Source organism: Ammospiza caudacuta, chromosome Z (assembly GCF_027887145.1).
Source record: "Ammospiza caudacuta isolate bAmmCau1 chromosome Z, bAmmCau1.pri, whole genome shotgun sequence".
Lineage (NCBI taxonomy): Eukaryota > Metazoa > Chordata > Aves > Passeriformes > Passerellidae > Ammospiza > Ammospiza caudacuta.
In genome coordinates, this window is record NC_080632.1 from 37,878,731 (window position 1) to 37,900,396 (window position 21,666).

The window sequence follows — 21,666 nt, forward strand, 5'->3', positions numbered from 1 at the left end:
TTACTGTTTTACTTCTGAGGTACTTCCAATACAACTGATTAGCTGCAGCTCTCTACTGCACTAGTAGGCACAAAAAAGTTAAGGCAAACTCTTACTTGTAAAACAGGAAAGGAAAAGGCAGCAGGGTAACTGCTGAATTAAAAAAAAAAAAAAAAAACAAAAACAAACAATTAGACAAGAGACAAGAGAACATAGCAAAATGAAAGAAACCCCACACTGAAAAGTTTAGAATACTTTATATTTCAAAGGAAGACTTTACAGCTTATAAGAACCAAATTTCACTGCTTAGAAAAGGAAAATTATTTTGTAAGGTATTTTCAAGATTCAGATTTAAGGCTTAATAAAAACAGTGTCTTTGGAAAGACCAGACACAGTAGTCAAGAAACTTTATGACAACATATATTTTTCAGATGATGTTTTATTAACAACAAATACAAAATTGTTAATCATTGTTTATTCATTCTCTGATGTTTAATTTTAAAGATAAAGCTTTTCCTTGACCAGTTTTACAGACTTGTAAATATAGCATTGTAAAAAATTAAAGCAAAAATAATTGTGACAATAAATTAAGAAAATGTGAGAAGGAGGAGGATGAGACAAACCCAACCCATCAAGGAGAAAATGCATTAGAAGCAATAGAAAAGTTAAGCAATAGAATTGAAGTATCATATTATATTCTCCTTCCAAGAGGACTTTGGAGGTTTTGCACATGAAATAAAATAGCAGCAAAGAAAAAGGGTAAGTACAAGTGCATTTGTGTCCCACTGGAACTTGTTCTTATTAACCAAAACAGTAGTACTCATCAGAATCAATTTTTGGATGCTTATGCAGAGACTGTGAGTCCTCCGTGACAGAAGAATCACTGAATTTGTCCAGATCTGAAGGGGTCTGGTGACCAGGAACATCATCCACTAAGGTGTCCAAGTAACTCCCCACTGATATTCCATCCAGTCCATCACTACAGTCTTGCAAACTGTTGCAGCTGCCATGGAGCGATGTCTCCTGACTTTCTAGCAAGCTGCACAGGCTTCCACTCAAACTGCTGCCTCTGCTGGCTATGGCTTTCTCTTCAATCATCCACTTGATTGATTCAATACTTTCATTGATGAGTAGGAGCTGGCGCATAAGCTTCACATCAGTGGCTCGGAGATTAACCTACAAGGCAAAAATAATTTAAAAAATTACTCTTTTCATAATCAAGCCAAGGAGCAGGCTTGAATGGGCTTCAATAAAACACAAAAGAAATTCCATCTTTCCTATCTAGGACAAATACATTTCAGTAACTAGTAAAAAACCTCACAAGCAAACAAACAAAAAGCCCCAAAAGTATACCTATACTAATACTGGTCAGCCTCCCTAAGCAGTCCATTAACAGGACTGATAGTCAATGGAAAAACTTGTATGCACCCTGGTACAATGCTGTTTAGATGAGAAACACAGCTGCTATGACAGCTCCTGGGGATAGCCTTCCAGTAATGAGAGAAGCAAGACACAAAGCCATTTCTATTTACCTCTACTCTAAGCTACTTATGGCTACAGATGTCTAGGCATTCAGCCCTAGTTATCCTTACTATGGCTACCTGGGAAACCTAATATTTTCAGATGTGCATAATTTGGAAAAAAGCTTGTGGATATTCAACTTTTACTCACACTCTCCTTAGTGGACACTAAAATCTGCTATATAAATGTCTGAGAGTTGAAATATTTAATTTATTGAAACTGTAGCTTTCAGTTATTTTAACCCATAATAGATGAAGGTGATGAAGTTCAGAGTTAACTACATATTACAGGCATGGAGCAAACATTTGCCATAGCTAACTAAATAAAAAGTGGACTTTAAGAACCAACTCCTACTTTCTCACTTAGTTGTAGTGGTTGATGCAAACACATAGAAGGGTTAATAGTAATGCACAGTGGAATATTACAGTGTTGCATTTCACAGATATATTTGAGTTAACCATCCTAATGTGTTCCTTAACAGGCAAACTGTATAAAACCATTTTTAAGTCACTTCAGCTGACAAATAAAGGTGAGACTTAAACCTTATATTCATTGTTTCCTTCTCTTCATCTGAAATATCATAGGTACTGGAAAAAATAATCTGTAACCCTGCCATATTGAAAATTTGAAATTCTTCACTCAACTGAAAAATAAAGTAAAAAGAAGTAAGACCTATTACATCAGACAACAGATATTTTATACAATTCTTCAAGTCCACAATTGTACAGAAAAATAGTACCTGTATTGTTCATACACAATGGACTGGAACAGAATGAGTATTCTCAGGAAGCAAAGACTGTATCTTGTTTTGCCAAGAGTATAATCTGAACGTGATCCTTTCCATACTCAAATGCCATCTTCTCAGTACCCCAAATTTCCCCAGCCGGATAGAGTTGTTTAAAAATTACTTTAATGTATTTTTATTCTCTTAGACACTGAAAGATTGTAGTGGATCCAGCTAGGACTCTTCCTAGCAGCTGTTATGGTTTTGCTCCCTGTATCTGTGACCAAAGCATGTCAGTAGCATTCCAGTGTTTCAGCTCTTGCTGAGCAGGGAGTGCAATCAAGGCCTTTTCTGTTTTTCACTCTGCACCCTCAGCAGGTAGGCTAGGGCCGAGAAAGATGCGTGAAGTGGACAGAGATGGGACAGTTGACCAGAATTCATCAAATGGTTATTTCTTGCCATAGAATGTTGTGCTCAGCAATAAAACCTCTGCATTTAATCTTTCCTTTACAGCTGCTGCTTGGGGGCCGGCTTGGTCTACTGGTGGGAGATGGTGTGTCACTGACTTTGCATCACTTGTTCATTTAATTTATTTCCTTAATTTTTAAACTGTCTTTGTTACAGTCTAAGTTTTTCTCACTTTTGTTCTTCTAATTCTCTCCCCTGATCCCACTTGAAGAGGAGAAGAGAGTGAGTGAGCAGCTGGGAGTGATCTGGTGCATGCTTAGTTGCTGGCCAGGGACAACCCAATGCAAAGACATTTTGAGCTTTGCCAGTAACAGACTGCCTGTATAACCGTCATATGTATTCCCACTTCCTTCTCCAGTCCTCAGAATGACTTCTGAATTATTCTCAATCCAGTATCACAAGATTTAACACAGCTAACCTGGTACTGTGCAAAACAGCTCTACCTACCATTCATAGTTTTAACAATATTGCCCATCTATCATTGTTTGAGAAGTGAGGTTATGAAAACAGATTGACCATTTTGTAGTTCTCCTGCCCAAGCCAATTCCTCTACTCTAACTAATAAATCACTATAAACCATTTGCTCGGCAACTAGGCTGTCACGAAAGCAGTAAATTACCCAGCTTCTCAAATGCAACTACAGACTTCAGCAACTTGCTGAATATAAACATGCTCAAAGACAAGTTTCCCAAAGGGCTGATTAAGGAAATGTTTAACAGAACTAGCACCAACATGACTCAAATGAAACAGTCCCTTTTAGATAAAGTAGACATCTCATATATTTCAGATTCAGTTCACAGGAAATATTTTTTTTTTCTCTAAATACAGCAACAGCTTCAGCATTTTTGTGGAGTAGCCTTACTGGAAACAATTCTTTGCATTCCTGAGTACTAGAATCCTCCTCCTCCTAGCTACCATGTCATTCCAAATCTCCCATATCAAGAGTGTGCTTTTCCTAAAGCAAATACTAAAATGTAGTTTAAGAAGTGTCATCTTTCTTTAATATGGTCTATTTCATAATCTGTTCAATAACACAAAAATGTCAAAATGACATTTTTTGCCCCTTATGTGCTCTAGCACAGAAATAATCACATGAGTTTTTACTCACTTATGTAGCTGCAACCCATTTATCTTGGAAGTTGTTGGAGTACACAAGTTGGAGTGTTCTTAGAGTAAACAAGTCAGTTCAAGACTGGTTCAGCTAACAGGACTAAACACAATAAAATCTCACCATGCTTGACAGCTGCATTTGTTATGCACAGTAACAGGTGCATTTCAGGAACAATCTAAACAGCATATCATAGCTAATACAGCCTTTTCAGAACAGTTTTTATAGCTATCCCTTAAGTTAAAGCTAGAGCACACACAGGACCACTATAGGGAAGGTGCGTGTTATTATGGACCAATTCTCAGCAAAAACTTACAGTGTATAAAGAAAACTACAAAAGAGTGAAAACTAATGTCCTATTACAGGTTAACTTTTATATAGTTTTGCTTAGCCTTGCTCCATATATTTCCACAATAGTGCTGATCACAGGACAGAATACTAAATGTTTGACATTAAGAGCTAGTCACAGCAAGAGAAAATAATGAAATTAAAGTGACAGCATCTTTCAAGTAACACATTCTGGTAGTGTAAGTGCACAGATTAACATTCAGAAAAAAACCAGAACTTCAATCTGGAAGGAATAACTGGACTAAACACCTGTCTGTGCCTCCCTCTCATACCTGTTGTTCTAACAAAATATTTCTTCCTTTCTTTTGGTCTTCTGTAATAATATGTACAACACTCTCATAATTTGCTCAAGAGAATTGATATACATATAAACATAAAGGCTTTTGTGTACATATATATGCAGAGAGACACACAAATATCCATGCTATTTTTTAATATAATTCAGTGTTTTTGAGAAAGATTGACTAGGTTATTGCTTTTAGAATAAAACTCTGAATGACCACGACTGCTAACAAAGACAGTTATTGCTTCCTGGCAGTCACCCAAAGTAGTGCATTGATCACTTGCCTTTTGGATCATAGTCACATATGTAGTCACAATCTGGGCAAAACAGCCTTGCATTCTGCTGCTGCATGTTCTGCAGACAGAGCTTCCAGTCAGTTCCAAACACAGTGGGTCACCTTCCCCTCCAGAAATGGCAAACCTAGACTGGTAATATACCCTGGTAAGCTGTGAAAGCTGTTTGAAACGTTAGATTCTTCCCGCAGATTACTTTCCTTTAAATTGCTGGCTTCACATGCTGCTTCTTCTAATTACAGGAACTCTGCAAGGATATTAACGGCAACCATAAAATGTGGCTTCAGGAAAAGATATCCCTAAGTTTATTTAAATTATTTCAGTTTCATTTCTTCTCAATACATTTATGCTCTGTGCTGTAAAGAGTCTACTAGTAAAAGAAAAAGAAGTGAGGGACCCTAAAGAAAGTATTTTTTTCAGGCTAAGTCTTTGAGCCAGAGCACAGTGAAGTAAGTCCTCACAGCAGGATTCAGGGAGCTATTTAAGTCACTCCGATCAGAAGCTCTGCTCTGCTCTGCATCTCAAAATGAATCTAGGGTTAGCTGCTCTGGAATCTGTGTTCTAAAACATCTTAAGTTTGGACACAAATTCAATGCTAAGTAGAAATGGATGGAAACAGTAGCAAAGTACAGTACTCCTGGGGAGGTCTCTCAGACCTTCCCAGGCCTGGGAAGTCCTGCAAAAGTAACAAACATGGGGAGGGTTAGATGAAACTTCCTGCATTCAATTCCATCTGTTGCTAAACACTACCACAGCCATCTCTATCACAATTTTATAAACAGAATTTCAAACCTGTAGAACTTTTCCATACTAAATAGGTGTGCATAACCACTATGGTTCAGGAGTATTAATGCTACTATTGTTTCCATTTCCTAAGACGTGTCAAAGATAGCTTTCTGCTTTCCTGTTCAATTTCTTCTATTTCCCTTATTCAGGATGAAGAGCTTGCCAGCTATGCCTACCTCCCCTTTAAGTTTTAAAAGGGAGGTTACCTCAGCTTCTCATAAAATAGCACATTCCATCAATTAATTCCAGATGCAATTAAAAAAAGCAAACAATCAATGTCCAAATAATAATTTGTTTTGCAGTCTGAGATGTCTCTTCTGAAAAAAAGCTAACCGTACCCCATTTTCTCCTGGTGTTACTTTTACTATTACAAACACTGAATAACAAGTTTTAAAGTAACTAAGGAAATTAATTTAAGAGGCAAAAGATGAGGAAAATAAAACAGTGGCTGGCAATTACTCAAGTCTTATCAAGATACAAATATGGTAAGAAGATATATAAGGATTAAAAAAATGGTCAATAAAACCTCATAGACTAATTCTGTGAAACCATAATAAGCTAAAATACCATAAGCAATTTATTCAAAATACATGAATTCAAGTTTTATTTAACTGCAGTCACCAAGTTAACAAGTTTACAACAGGGATAAGTCTGGAGACACACACAGAGGAATTGTTTATAAGACACCATCTCAAAGCATGAAGCATGCCATTTGAGGGTAAGCAAGTGAAAGTGATAGTACAACAGCTTCTCAACACCAGTGAGTAAAAGAGATGCTCTTTTTTTTCCATTTAACATGTCTAAATAAAATAAAATCACAAATAACAAATCATGTCTGCTCCTTTAACAAACAGGATGATTAACAGGCTGTGCAGGAGCTACATCCTACTTAAATTAAAACATATGCATGTGCATGTCTCTAAACTTCTTGCCTGCTTGTAAATTGTCCCACTGATTCAAGGTGTTTGCCCTGGTTTCTTCATATAATTATGCTGCTTATGGCAATGGTATTTCAGGATCAAGATAAAAAAAAATCAGAATACCTAGGCTGACTTCTGAATTTGAACTTCTCCTGAATTTGAATCTTCAGCATCTCCTGTTAAAAATGAAGGGAGTTTTACATGACCGAGGGTAAGAAAACAAGTTTACTGTCATTAAGTGAAAGGCATCTTCTTTGGAGGAACAGTAACTGATTGTGGGAATGTGCAACATGCACTCCACAGCAAAGCCAGCTAACTGTGGTAAATTCAGACACCACAAAAATTCAAGCTAACACAACCAACCTGACTGAAACTCGGTATAAGTTCTCTCAAAACAACGGAGATGTGGACCAAAGCCTGGAAGAGAATGAGACTGTTGGAGTCAAGGGAGGTGCTACAATGTTCATCATTATGCCTTCTGTCTCTGACTGTGATTTACCTCACACTGAGCTAGCTAAATTAAATTTCAGTCAACAGCAATAATTGTAGATCAACAACTTTTTCTGCATCTTGCTTCTTTTAGCATGGACTTGTGTTATAATATATTGCTGTATCATTTTCCTGTTTATTTTCTTCTGATTTTTAGGCTTGTGGTAAACTTCAGACAATGAGGGAGCACATAAAAAAGCTACATATAGATACCAAAGCTAAATTTTTGTGATTCATTCAACAATGAATTTGCAGTTATGATTCATTGATCTACCTTTTTTCTGCAAAGTAAGTAAGTTACACTGACCTTTCTCAGCTGTACTTCCACAAATGAGTCACAATAAAAACATTGTGGCAGACCACAGAAGTTTTGATCACTTAATTTTTGACTTCTTTTGCAAGAGATTGTTTATAATCTTGTATCTCTTGAAGATTCCAAATTTGTTAAAACCCTCATATCAGATTTTTTAGGTAGCGTTCATTACAATGGTTGAACTCCCAACTGCTCATAAAGTGAGTAGTCATTGAGTTCTCCGTTTCTGTCTGCACGCTTAGTTAGCTACTTTAAACAGAGGCTCTAGCCTAGCCATTGTCCTGCTTTGAGTTCCTGCATTTCCACTGCAATCCTTCACCAAGTGCTCGCAATAAGTATTTCCACAGGTCTGTCTGTAAAATCTGCCAGCCACAAAACACAGCTCTGAGCACAGTGACTTTTAATTAGGAAGGAGAAAGACCATGTGATTCCACATCAGCCACAAAAGGATTTTACTGTAAGGAGAGGTTACCAATCCATTAGCTAAAGCAAGGAAGCAGGCAGGTCAGGTCTGAGCCACCACCGGAATAATGTAGGAAAACAGACCAGAATAATTAGGAAGCAGAGCAACTTCATGAGAAGCAAGTTAGTTCAGTAGGCAATGAGCATAAATAACTCAATGAGCAGGTTCCAAGGACGAATCTTGCAAATATATGAAAAAAAATGTTATGCTAATATGCTCATCATCTGATATAGGATATTTCAGTACTGGCGATTTACATTTTTCTATTTTAATATTTTAATTTTATGCATACTGTTTCCCTTATACTTAACAGGAAAATACATATCACCAAGCTGTGCAATTGTTTAGTCATATTACCTCTGAAAAAATAGAAAAAGTGAATCTCAAGGCCTTTTTTCATTGCCTTGAAATATGCATGGTCCTTGTCTGGGCAGTATGTGTGGGCAGCCTGCCAAGTGCATTAATACCTTTGATAATAACATACCAATGATTAGGATGAATCATTTGATCAGTAGGATATACTTTTTCTCCTAACATTATAGTGTTTGAGGTATCTTCTATGCTTAAGTGTAATAAAAAAACATTCCCGGGGGGAAAGTATATTTTTATTTTTTTCTTTTGTTTTTTGCCATCTCTTAATTTTGCTTTGAAAAAGATGAAGCTATTTAAGTATCTCTTAAGTAGATATGAAAGTGACTGTCAAAAGGAAACATGACATAAAATTGAGAGCAAGTAGAAGGAAAAAAAAGTTAATTAGTCATGTTCTTATTTCCTCACCTCCTGTCCTAATAAAACAAATGTTAAATAAGCATTTTAAATACATGGAATTAACACAAAATTCAAAGAAAGAAATATCCCATCACAGAAGGATAAAAAATATAAAAGGAAAATCCCAGCTCTTTTAAAGTTTAGTTGAACTAACATGAAAGAAAGCAGTGAGAAAACGTAGGGATTTGTGAAGAGGAAAAACTTCTAATGCTGCTGGAAAGTTTTACTGAATGTTTCCAAATATCTCAAACTTCTGTCAAAAAAGCTTCATCTGACCTTAGAAATGTATCTACTGTGACAAAGGTGAACATGTCCAGAGCAATCCATATTATGGACCCACATTTGTTGACAGACAAGATAACTCCATTGCAAACATTCAGGTCAATATGAAGCTGTAGCATTTGGCTGCGGGTGTCAGAAAGTGTTACAGCAGATGGACGATCACAGGATCATTATGAAGTGTTCTGGACACCAGCCACAATGCAGGACTGCATGCATCTTCTGATCAACATGAGACAGCACTGGGGCTCAAGAACATATGTAATTTCTTTTTTTGTTCATTGGATTTCACTCTCTGCCTTATTTATGTCTGTCCTGACCAAAACATACTCTTAGAAACACTATGCAAAAAAATGAAAAATTATAATAACCACTCCATACTTGTTTATCCCTTCAAAATTAATTACTTTTAATACTGGCACTATGGAAATTACTCAAAAGCATACAACTAAAATAAAAGAAGATAATAGGGTTTGCTTACAGGTATACGCAAAGTTTGAAAATACTGCCTCTATAGAGATAACAGCAAAGTTTGAAAACATTTTAAAACCTAAAAAATCCCCAAAAACCAAACCTATAAAAAAAGACATCACAACACTCAACATTTCATTGAATCAAAACTGAGACACAACAATAGAAATACTGAAGAGAAATCTGAAATCTCTTGAAATTCAAGTCTGCGTTCACAATACCACTGGACACATACAATTTAAAAATAAAAAGTCATTGCCTGAATCTCCCCAGAATTCAAAATGGAATTCTGTTTGAAACAATTCTGTATTCTGGAGATGGGGTATATCCTATTGAAAGCATATTTTTAATATAACAACAAAATCTCTAGTAAAGGCAACCTGCAGTCCTATTTACTGAAGGTTTATCTGAATTAGAATCAAAAAGAACTTCAAGACAGCCTTGGTATTATAAATTATCAAATGAGCTCCTAAAAAAACCTTAGTAGTCCTAGAAACTGATTTGCTAATAAGTGGGATTTTTCCCCTATTAAAACATTATGAGCGATAAGTTCCCATGATAAATTTTTGAATATAAATGAGTCAGTATCTTAAAAAATAAGGCGTTTTGTTTCATTTTACATTCACTTTGTTATCTGCTTGAAATTCCATGTCTTTCAGCTTACTTTTTCCTCATCCAAATCTCAGTGCTGTAATCACCATTCTCCTAAAATATGGTCCCTACACAGTCTTTACATCTCTCTGAAAGTACTAGCAAGTTTGAGGTTTTAGATATCATCAAATGGCCTATTTTGAGTCTTTCAAACAAAACCACCTTTTTAAACCTCCAGGTATCTACAAAAAATTAAGTAATTTAGTTCTTTCTCATCTACTAAGAAGGTACCGAATAGCAAGAAGCTAACCTGCATCTGGGATCAAAGGAATAAAAATCAAGGAGCAAACAGGCTACAACCATTTCTAGCAAGCTAAAATACTGAAACTGGCCAGCACAACAAGATGAGCAGGCTGTTAAAAACTACACCAGCTGCAACTTTTGAGCCCTTTTGGCTCAAAAACCCACAGACCCCTTTTTTTTCCCACTGAACACACCACAGCAATTCATTCCAGAGGTCACAAGCTGTGATTGTCAATGAATGCTAACAATTAAACAAACACACATCTTATGCTTCCAGGCAAGGATGTCAGAAGGTAGTAAGAGTAACTAGTCATAAACTATTAACTACAAGGCAAGATCAGGCACTGTAGGTAACATTTTCTCCACATTATTTGATCAATTCTCTTATCAATAACTTATATCCACACCACATAGTGCAGTCCTCAGCTTCTCCAAAACAACTCTAGCTCATGCCATATACTTTTATATACTCTTTTACACTTTGCACTTAAACCTGTTCTTAGCAAAGATTTCTACATAGAACAGCACTGGGGCATTATGAAGTGATTCTAGTTCAGCAAATAATATTAATCATAGCTGTCAATGCAATTATTAGATGTACGAGTAGCTTTAGAAGGAATCAAGGTGATTGCTTATGTATCTCATTTCTTCTTCTATAAGGAAGTACTAGCTACTAAGGTAGTTGGGGAGGAAAAATAAGGTGCAAGACTTGCAAAACATGGCTAGGGAAAGACATATATGGCCTTTCTGAATAACCAAAGGTAACCTGGGAAAAGAGAGAACTAGTCAAGGAAAACACAGCAGAATTTGGGCTAGAGAAGTTTGGTTGTATTTGAAAAGAGCTGGTAACAGCTCTTCTGAAGTAATTTTGTTATTAAACTTCACAGAGTACAAACTAATAACAATGAAGGAAAGAAATTACAAAATATTAAAGATCATAGTGTTTTTTGGTTGCATTTTCTTTCTTGTCTGAAATGGGGGGACTGATGCTCTGCACTGGTGAATGCCTAAGCAGCTTTATGAAGTTATCATCACAGATGGCTACCTCATCTGGCTATGGGGAAAACAGCAACACACCTTCATTTCCCTGCCTCAGTCACAACAACTGGTAGCAGAAGGTAACAAAGGAGGATGTAAATTCCACAGGCCTTTGAAGAACACCACTATTAGTTTGGTTTGCTAGTAGTAACACTCTTCTCTTGCAGAGAGGCTTTCTCCTCTCTCTGCTGCAGCAGGATTTAGAGTTTTCTCCTACAAACCCTGTAACTCTAGAACCCTGCCACATAACACCACTTGAAAAAATATTTCAGTGCACTGCACAATTCTGCCAAGACATGTGGACAAGTCATTAACAGTCACAGTGGTTAAAATAGCCCTGTGAAGGCAAAATGTAGTTGAAGTCACAGAACAGGAAAAGTCCTGTAAAAATTATTCTGCCTTCATATCTGTCCCCCTCATAGCTGTATAGTTTCAAGAAGACTAGAAAAATAGCCTCAAGTTGACAATGACCCCTTGAATGACTTCTCCAATTTGTTATATTTCTGTTCGGGCCCATCTAAATCTCATTAGTCAGAAAACATTCCTACCCACAAAAAGGGCTCTTCAACACCAAAATCCAACCTAAACCCCCTACATTATCACTTCCATTATTTAGCCTTTGTCTAACAATGGAAATGGTCTGTATTAGCTGCCAAACTCCAAAGGCTGTGCCAGCCTTTCAATGTGGCTGGAACCGGTCTTCCCCAGACACACTTATAAAGGTGTACATATTAATCTCACTCCAGGAAGAACACTAGATATTCAGAATCAGACAATCATGAGAGAGTTGCAGTTGGAAAGAACCTCTGATCTAATGCCACATCACTGCTAAGGCAAGTTCAACAGGATCCAGTCCAGGCAGGTTTTCAAAATTTCAAGAGAGACAGACTCTACAACCTCTCTGGACAGCCTGTTCCAATGCACAGTCATCCTCAAAGTAATAAAGCTTTTCCTTATATTTGGATGGAACCTTTTGTATTTCAGTTTGTGCTCATTGTCTCTTGTCCTGTCACTGGGCACCACTGAAGAGAGTCTGGTCCCATCTTCTTGACAGCAACTCTCAAGGGTCTTACATTGGTAAGATCCCTGTTCAGCTATCTCTTCTCCAAGCTAAACTGGCCCAGTTTCTTCAGGCTTTCCTTATAAGAAGATGATGCTCCAAACCCCTACAAATCTTTATAGCCCTCTGCTGGACCAGCTCTCCAGTAGTTCCTTCTCTTAAACTGCTAAGCCCAAAATGGATCCCCACACAGCACACCAGATATGGCCTTACCAGGGCTGAATGGAGGCCTGTCTACATGATTTTTACTAGTTTTCTGAAGAGGTGGCAAGACAATACAGATCCTATTCCTCCTTCCACAGAAATGCTTCATAGTTTCCTCCTTGGTGTCAGGACTCTTTTTTCCTAGGAATTCGTAATTATTGGAAGGATTTTAAAAACTCAGAGTTTAAAAACTCTGAAGTTTTTAAATTAAAAAGTTTTTTAAACTGAGTGTTACGAAACTAATGTCCAATGTTTGCTGTAGCTCATAAACAAGTGTGAGCTAACAAGAGCAGTGCAACTATCTCAAATACAACACTTCTTTAAACCAATGGAAATCCTGTAGGAAGAAAAGAAAAAAAAAAAAAGAAAAATTCAAAGCAACCAAGCTGTTCTATTTTTTTCTACCTTGGGGTAAAAATGTGTGAGCTTGAAAACACTAGTTGCATTATTGTTCTTAGCTGTGTTTCCTTCTGTACCTATAAAGAGACAGGGTTCGCAGCTAAACCAGAATGCAGCAAAATGGCTCTTCTTCTGGAAGCATTTGAGTCATGAATGCAGCTGATATCTAACAGCAGCAAACAAAATCACAAATTATGCCAGTGAAGTGTTTATAGAACCTGAAACCCCCAGAAATTGAATAGCAATTTACCATTGCTTTAAAGTCACTAAATGCTTTCACTTCATCTGGCACTGCACCCACCAGGGCCACACAGCATTGAGAGGAGTTCATTGTACAGCATGGCAAAGGAAACATTCAGATAACTTCTCTGGCAGCTTAGCTAGTTTGTGTTTACAGTTAATTAAGAAATGTGCCAAACCATTCTCCTGACAAACTGTAAGGGTTAAGAATGGCTAGGTTGATGGGGATAGGCAAGGATTGGATTGCTGAGGCCAGACTTGCATTGGTGCGCCAGTACGCTCTTTTCCATGTTTATGGAAGCTGTAGGTGAGTTTCCATATCCTGACAAAATGGAGTAGTTGACTTTATATACTTATATACCTGACATATTTTTACTCTCCAATGTCCTTCCTTATCTTCTTCTATGGAAGAAGAGAAACCTGCTTGAGAGCTACTTCAAAAGAGGGGGATTCTCAGATACATTTTATCTTCAGGCAGGCACCAGAGGGACTCTGAAACACAGAACAAGTGACCAGTGAAATGAATGACCATCCCAATATCCTTGTAGACTTGAAAAAGCTTGAAAGGTTGAACTATGTTGTTTATATCTTTCAAAGATTTAATACACGATGGTTTATGGACTCTCTGGATGTGTTTTGGTCACTCATTTTGGTCACCCTCCAAATTAGAGCTGCTTCCAGTTACTTACCGTGAGCACTTTCACCATGGGAAAAAGCTTTTAATTAGAAGCCCACATTTGGGGGAGTAAGGCTGGATAGTAAAGGCTACAAGTCTGCCTTCACAACAAAAAAGTTTCTCTTTTATTATGAGATTGTCTTGTATTTTTATGATCAGAGCTCTTCATCCTTACAAACAGAGAACCATCTTTTGGAACTGCTTATGTATAGTAAGCATAACTTCCATGTTGGTAAATGCAAGTTAAATCCATCAGAGAAACTGCACTCAATTTAATTGAATTCCAACTGCTTTTCAACAGCTCAGATCCTCTGTCTTTTCACTCCTGTAACTTCATCTTCATTTGCTTCAGATCCCAGTAACCAGCCTCACTTCCAGGACATGGACAGAAATGAAACACATGGAAAATAAACTTATCCCCTGAGGAAAGTTTACTGGGTTTTGACTTTGAGGGTAGAGAACAGACAAATAATCTAGTAAGCTTTAAAACATGAATTGAAAATCTATTATTTTTCTTTTACTATTTACTGTTAGGAAAAAGGAAGTATTGAAGAGTAGAAATGCACTGGTTGGCGGTCACCTCGGCTTAATATACATATTTGGTATTGTGCATTTCAAGTTTTTCCTGCTCATACACAAAAGATAATTTTAATTTGTTGTTGCCATAAATAACCACATAAAAGAAAGCATCCACACAAAATTACGATGATCAAAGGGCTAGAAAATCTGCCATAGGAGGAAAGACTTAAGGAGGTAGGTCTTTTCTCCCTAGAGAAGTCCTGGGGATAGGAGTATCTCCTCACAGCATTCCAGTAATTTGGACTGATACAAAGAGGACCAGGAGAAGTTTCATCTTAACATGAGCTCAACTTTTTTCAGCAAAGGCAATCAATCATGAGAATGATTGAAGGCAATCAGCCTCCCCAGTTACACAGCTGAGGTTTTCATGATGGACTGAATGATTGAGAATGTCACCCAGACTCCCTTCCCTTCTAAAGGTGGAACCAGATGGTATTCTGAAGTAGCCCTTCCACCCCAGGCCATTCTATGAAAGCCATGCTGTTATGATGCTTTAATCAGAAAGGTTATAATCTATTTGCTAAAAGTTACCATAAACTGTACAACTCTGTGCAGAAGTGGTTTAGTATTCACATCATTTCACTACAAATTGTCAGGAATCAGACTTCAAAAACCAATTTCAATGGCTCTTCTACTCTTGAAAAAGTAATCACGAAGGAATAATGAAATTATAATACATGTTTTCCGAAAAAAAAAGCTGGCAGAAGTCTCACAGTACACGGGCAGTCTAACTGGAAGTCTTGACCTTAGTATCCCTGATGCTGCTGTGATGATTCACATCACACAGATGCATGCATACTGAAGGACCTCACACTGATGCTGCTCGCTAAGGTACCAGCAAGGTTTCATGCACTCTTGGCCATGCAGCAGCAATAGCTGAGTAAGAACAGACATAAACTCTGAGTACAACACCGAGATGTTCTACAATTCAAATCCTTCTTTCTGACAGGCACTGAGTGAGGTTTGCCAGTCAAAACATATGTTTAAATACGTATTAATTTAAATAACCTTGGTCAACTCATTCTACCAGAGACGATCTGAAAAAAGGGAAAACTTGGCAAAGTACTGGCACTATAATTAAGTTGCATTTTTTCCTTATTAGAGTTGATTATTTTCCCCAAGGATTAATCGACAAGACCATTTTAATGAGTCACTGTCATAATCACTGCCCAATCTGCATTATATGCAAAAATTGCAGACTCCCCTACTACATCATGCAAACTGGAGTAGCATGGAGAGAACTTGCTAGCAAGACAGAGGATTAACCCCTCTTTCAGTGAACTTCAGGAGGACCTGGGGAGACAAGTTTGTTTCTATTTCTGTGTGCCTTCTTTTTGTCTAAGAGTCTCACTTCAGGGATTCGCTGAATAACGGCTCATTAAGAAACAAAGGTTAATCAAACTCACCTGCACAGTAATTTTATTTTTAAGATTTTATCTTCAGTCAAGGTTTTAAGCAAAAATTACAATTAATCTAATTGAAAACCAGCATGGGATATACAGCTTTGCATTGCTGATGAGACACACTGAAGCCAGATCTTGGCTTCAGTTAAGATAACTGATGTTATCATACAAAATAGTGAATGTGGCATCCTACAGCGTGTGTTAAGGAGATATTTCAAGTCATAGTTGTAGATTTTTTAAAATCAGTCCTTCAAAGAAACTAATAAATGCAGATCCTCCAAAACTGTGCATCTAATAAATCTGAGAAAATATGAAGTTTGTCAGACTCTTTAGGGATGATAGAATAGGGTTACAACAGCCCTGTCTTTCAACCTGAACCTTCATTAATGTGCTAGGGATAGTTAAAAAACAAACAAACCCAAAACCAATAAAAAAGTAAAAAGAAACCAAACTATCGAAAACACCAAGAAGGATTGCCATTGTAATTATCCCATTTCCCTTAATTCCAGTTTCATTTTGTTAGGGATCAATGTTAATTGCCTTTAAAAATAGTTATACTAAAATTGAACTAGGAGAACAAAGAAGAAGAAAAGTCAAGTAATGAGTTAGCATGAAGAATATTCCTCTATCTTAAATGGCTTTAGCATGCTCAGCTCCTTGAAAACAGGATTATTTATCCTTCAGTCTAAAAACTGCTGCACTCAGTATACCCACCTGGATGATTAGACTCACTAACACAATTTGATTCTTAACAGTATTCACTGGAAGGAATCTCATTAAAAACCGCAGCATTGCCATCTACCCCTCACTTCCAAGACACATATTATCTTTTCTGCCTTAAATATTTTCATGTAAGACATTTTTTTTAGATTTTTGTACGTAATGCAGGCTATACTGTGTTTATATTTCTAGCTTGTAAAGAGACATTAAAGAGCTGAGTTCGGAAACTTTTGAATTTAAAGGGAAAAATCCACCCTATATCTTTCTTTGAATGTTAAAGAAATTCTCCCTTTGAGTTACGCCAGAATGAGAAATGAGGTTTTACAAGCAGTATCATTTCAGGCTGCAGAATGAGACTCACAGATTATTTACTGCAGTGAAGGTGCATGTGTTGAAAGGCGTCCTCAGAGCATGGTACACTAGAAAAAAGGCTGCAGCTATAAAGGTTTATGTTCAGCTCCCCAATGGAACATTCCACCTGTAAGACCATAGGAAGAAAGATTTTAACAGTGACAAATTTCACACTGAATCAAGGGTCACATAGGGGGAGGTGTTCATTCCACCCAAGTTTGACCAGATCACAGTGTTTTGACACACGCTGGCAATTACATCTTGCTTGTTCTCTAATTTATGGCCTTATAACTCAAAGGTTTTCAGGATCCAATATAGTCTCCATCATGGCCTTCATGGGAAAATGGAGGATAAGAAAAGCTAAGTAAACCTGGCCCAGCAGATTGGTATTTCAAGAACAATATGCTGTGTGCTTTGTGTGTGATTTCAGTGGCCATTCGCAAAATCAGGCGTGAGGTAATTTCAGTGGCCATTCGCAAAATCAGGCGTGAGGTAAAAACAACCATCTTGAACTGCAAAAGAATCTGAAGGAACAAGGGAAAGCCTCAAGTCCTTCACCCAGACAGTTGCCACATATACTCCATCTATTTGTCAGGTACTGCAGCTCACAGTCTAAGCCAGCATTTCCAAGTCAAACACTGTCTTTTTTTATATACCACTAGAAAAGAAGGACCTGAATAACCTTGGATTTTATATGTTTACAGAAAGTTCTTTTCAAGTCTGGAATCAGCAAGTAACAAAAGCAGAGGTAGGTCTATCCAAAATTCAGTGAGTAAGCTGTAGAAGCTGCCATCATTGTACAACTAGAAAAAAGTGAACACATGACACTTGGTTTTCTACTTGTTTCCATTTTTTGCATGTTTACTACTGCAGCAGACTACTTTTCTACATGTCCAAGACTGTTGTCTTACACAAGACTTCCTATGCCTTGCAGCAAAGCCAAAGAATAATGCACTAGAAAGAGGTGTGAAATAAGAAAATAGATGTTTTAGCTCAATTTTAGAAATGATATGCAATAAAAATGATGAAAGAAACATAGAATGGAACCACAATTTTTACCTGATATTATTCTTAAATTTATAAAATATGTCCACTAAGAAAACTACAGCGGGGAAAGGGACAGATTGAGAAGCTGAAGAAACCCTTAGGGTTGAGGAAAATCCTGAAGATGCCAGAGACTAGAGCAAAAAAACCCAGGAAGGTAGTTCACTTTCACACTCTGGATTACAGAAGATAGCTGAGAGCATGGGAAAGGTATAGACAGGGTACCAATACTTCACAGTTAGTCACTGTACTGGTGGTTTAATGGGCACATACAGACCAGAAGCGCTAAGAGCATTGTAACTTATCTCCTCTTACTCAGCATGAGAAATTAGTTCAGATAAGAAAAGTCAGTCAGTCACTGATGTGACAAAAAACAGGAGACGGACTAAAACATGCTCCTGCTTACTACAGGGAGAGAAAACAGAGAAACTCGGTGCAGAGAGGAAGAAGAGGCAAAAGAAGAGTGTGACATGAAATCTGCAAGTGCGAAATAAGTGAAGAGTCCAGCTTGAATGGAAAAGGTGATAGGGCAATTCATTCAGGTCCCCCTTCCTTAACAGGCCTAGTTTTCTTGACATGAACAGTCATATTCTGTCAAAACTCTTGGCTACCTTATTTGCTGCCTTTGCAGTCTGACATCCCATACATGATAAGCTACCTACAGGTCACTGTGAAACCATCGTGCAAGCTTAAAACCAAAATATAAACATGAGATAAGCAGACAGTGTTTTAACTGAAATTCCCAGTGATCATTACCTAAAATCACAGAATAGCTATGGTTGGAAGTGACTTTAAAGATCATCCAGTTCCAGCCTCCCTGCCACAGGCAGGGACACCTTCCAAATGACAAGGAGAAAGGGACCCACAATGTCTCTGGGGCAGTGTCCCTGTCCCAGTGCCCCACTACCCTCTGAGTAAACAACTCCTTCCCAATATCTCTGCATCTAACCTCTTCCAGTTCAAAGCTGTTCCCCCTCATCCTGTCACTCCATGCTGTTGTCAAAAGTCCCTCTCCCCAGCTTTCTTGTTTCGCCCGGTCTAGGTAGTGAAAGGTGGCTAAAAGATCTCCACAGAACATGCTGATAGTTTGATTTGTGGAGATCTCTTAAATAATATGAAGCCATACAACAGCAGGTGTAATTTCTAAGTTACACCTCAAGATTAACATTACCATCTTGGCTATTAACTCTCAGAATATCCATTCTCTTCCCCTTTCTGCCCAGCACACTTATTTTTTAAAAACTCTTACAAACCTACACAATTATGTACCTATATGTAGCACCACAGAGGGACTTGTGGTATGGCATTGAATTTGTTCACACAGAATAATATTGATTTATTGGCTGTAAATGGCTGAGTTCCAAGATTGTTGCATAAAGTTAACTCAACATGTTGCCAGAAAATCCCCATCCCAACCGGATCAAAATTCATCCCATGTTCAAATAGGCTTAATGACAGGAGCTACATAAAGAACTGCTACTAAAAAGTGTCCTTTGAGACTTTACACAGCACTCACTAATAAAAATGGAAACTATCTGTGCTCACATATCTGAGGTGACCTGCATTGCCAAGATCGTATCTGCTAAGTGTTCACTAATCACTTCGTCACTTGCTTGCAGAGTTTCCTTTTGGTTTATCTTTGAAAAAAATAAGCCAGTTTTATGGCAACATTTTATGGCAAAATAAACTCACTGAGATGGGAACATAAAGTAGGACAAGCACCTGCACTAATTAAACAAGATCTGAACTACATGCAGGACAGTCCTATGATAGATCACTGGCAGAAGAAAGTATACCATTCAACCAAAGTAGATATAATTGTTTTTTCAAGAATTACTCTTCATCAGCCTGTTTGGAACTAATTACGTCTCTGAAGTCCAGCAATCAGGTCCCCGAATTCCAGGCCAAATTTCCAGCCTGAAAATATCCTGTGTGACTTTAGGTGCTGGCCATGAGCAGGAAACAGGTGCAATGCAGAAAATGCAGTTACGACAAAGGGATAGTGCTTAATTTCTTTTATTGGTACTCCAGCTTTAAGTACTTCGAACGAGTTGACAGGAACAGAAGCCAACTACGAGTCCCTGACGAACTGCCCCGCTGCGAGGGACATAGCCGACAAGTGCCTCGCTCTACGCCGCGCCGACGAGGGGCCCCTTGCTTTGCCACCCGGCAGCAGAGCCCTCGCTGCCGCCCGGCCGCAGGGGGATGGATGAGCGGCGGCTGCTGCTGCGGGGACAGGCAGCACCTCCTTCCCGCGGGGGCCCGGCCGGCAGGGCGCAGGCAGCGCGGTCCCCGGCCCGGGCCGCCGCCGGTGCTGCCGAGCGGTGCGGAAGGGCTGCGGCCGGCGCCCGGCTACTCACCATCTCCTGCCTCAGGAGCTGAAGTTTCGTCTCCAGACGGGCCAGGGCGGCAGCGCGGCGGCGGCGGGGCCCGGGGGCCGCGGCGGCGGGGCGGGCCGGGAGCTCCTCCCCGCGCAGGGGCCGCGCCAGGCTCTCGGGCACTTTGCGCCCCAGCTTCTGCTCGACGTCGCGGAGGTCAGGCGGGGCGCCGGTCTCCATGGCTCGCCCTGCAGGGGCCCGAGGCGGCAGCGGCGGCACTACCCGCGCCCGCCCGGCCGCTGCCGGGACGCGGAGGCGCGGAGAACCGCGGCAGCGCCGGGGACGGCGAATGCGCCGCGCGGGGGACCCGCGGCGGGCATGGGCATCTCCCGGGCGCACCGGCCCTTCCCGCCCGCTCCCCGGCCGCCGGGGAAAGGCAACAGCGGCCGGGCGCGGGCGATGGAGAAAAACGGCCCCGCTTCGTGTACGAGACCGCGACGCGCCCCAGTAGCTGCGGCCGGCACAGCGCGACCCGAGTCATCCCGCGTCCCGCCCGGCTGCAACTTTAAAGCCACGGGCAGGTGGAAGAGGCGCGGCGCGGCCCTCCCACCGCGGTGCCCGTGCGCTGAGGCCCGGCACGTCCGCCCGCGGCCCCGGGGCGCCCCCGCACGGCGGGGACCGCCCAGTCCGGCCCGGCCTGCCAGGGCCGCGGGAACACCGAGTCCCTCGGGACAGCCCGGGCACGGAGAGGGGGACGGAGAGCAGAGGCAGAAGGAAAGGGAGCAAGGGAAAAAATAAAAAAGAGAAGAAAACGACAAAAAAAAAGTGAGAAAACTAGAAGGAAAGGGAGAGAGGGAAGGGTGGAAGGAAGTGGCGGAAGGAAGTGGCGGAAGGAAGGAAGTGTCGGAAGGAAGTGTCGGAAGGAAGGAAGGAAGTGTCGGAAGGAAGTGTCGGAAGGAAGTGTCGGAAGGAAGGAAGGAAGTGTCGGAAGGAAGTGTCGGAAGGAAGTGTCGGAAGGAAGTGTCGGAAGGAAGTGTCGGAAGGAAGTGTCGGAAGGAAGTGTCGGAAGGAAGGAAGGAAGGAAGGAAGGAAGGAAGGAAGGAAGGAAGGAAGGAAGGAAGGAAGGAAGGAAGGAAGGAAGGAAGGAAGGAAGGAAGGAAGGAAGTGTCGGAAGGAAGGAAGGAAGGAAGTGTCGGAAGGAAGGAAGGAAGTGTCGGAAGGAAGTGTCAGAAGGAAGTGTCGGAAGGAAGGAAGGAAGGAAGTGTCGGAAGGAAGGAAGGAAGGAAGGAAGGAAGGAAGGAAGGAAGGAAGTGTCGGAAGGAAGTGTCGGAAGGAAGTGTCGGAAGGAAGGAAGGAAGTGTCGGAAGGAAGGAAGGAAGGAAGGAAGGAAAGAAGGAAGGAAGGAAGGAAGGAAGGAAGGAAGGAAGGAAGGAAGGAAGGAAGGAAGGAAGGAGGAAGGAAGGAAGGAAGGAAGGAAGTGTCGGAAGGAAGTGTCGGAAGGAAGTGTCGGAAGGAAGTGTCGGAAGG

At 39.9% G+C, this 21,666-nt stretch overlaps 1 protein-coding gene across 1 annotated transcript; it reads right to left on the bottom strand.

The window, feature by feature from the left end:
* Positions 1–462: 462 nt before the first annotated feature.
* Positions 463–20,379, bottom strand: LURAP1L (leucine rich adaptor protein 1 like). Its single transcript, XM_058824280.1, has 2 exons — positions 20,182–20,379; positions 463–1,155 (listed from the first exon to the last, which is right to left on the bottom strand). Exons 1-2 carry the CDS (start codon positions 20,377–20,379, stop codon positions 781–783), a joined length of 573 nt encoding a protein of 190 aa, XP_058680263.1. The 3' UTR covers positions 463–780.
* Positions 20,380–21,666: the final 1,287 nt, after the last annotated feature.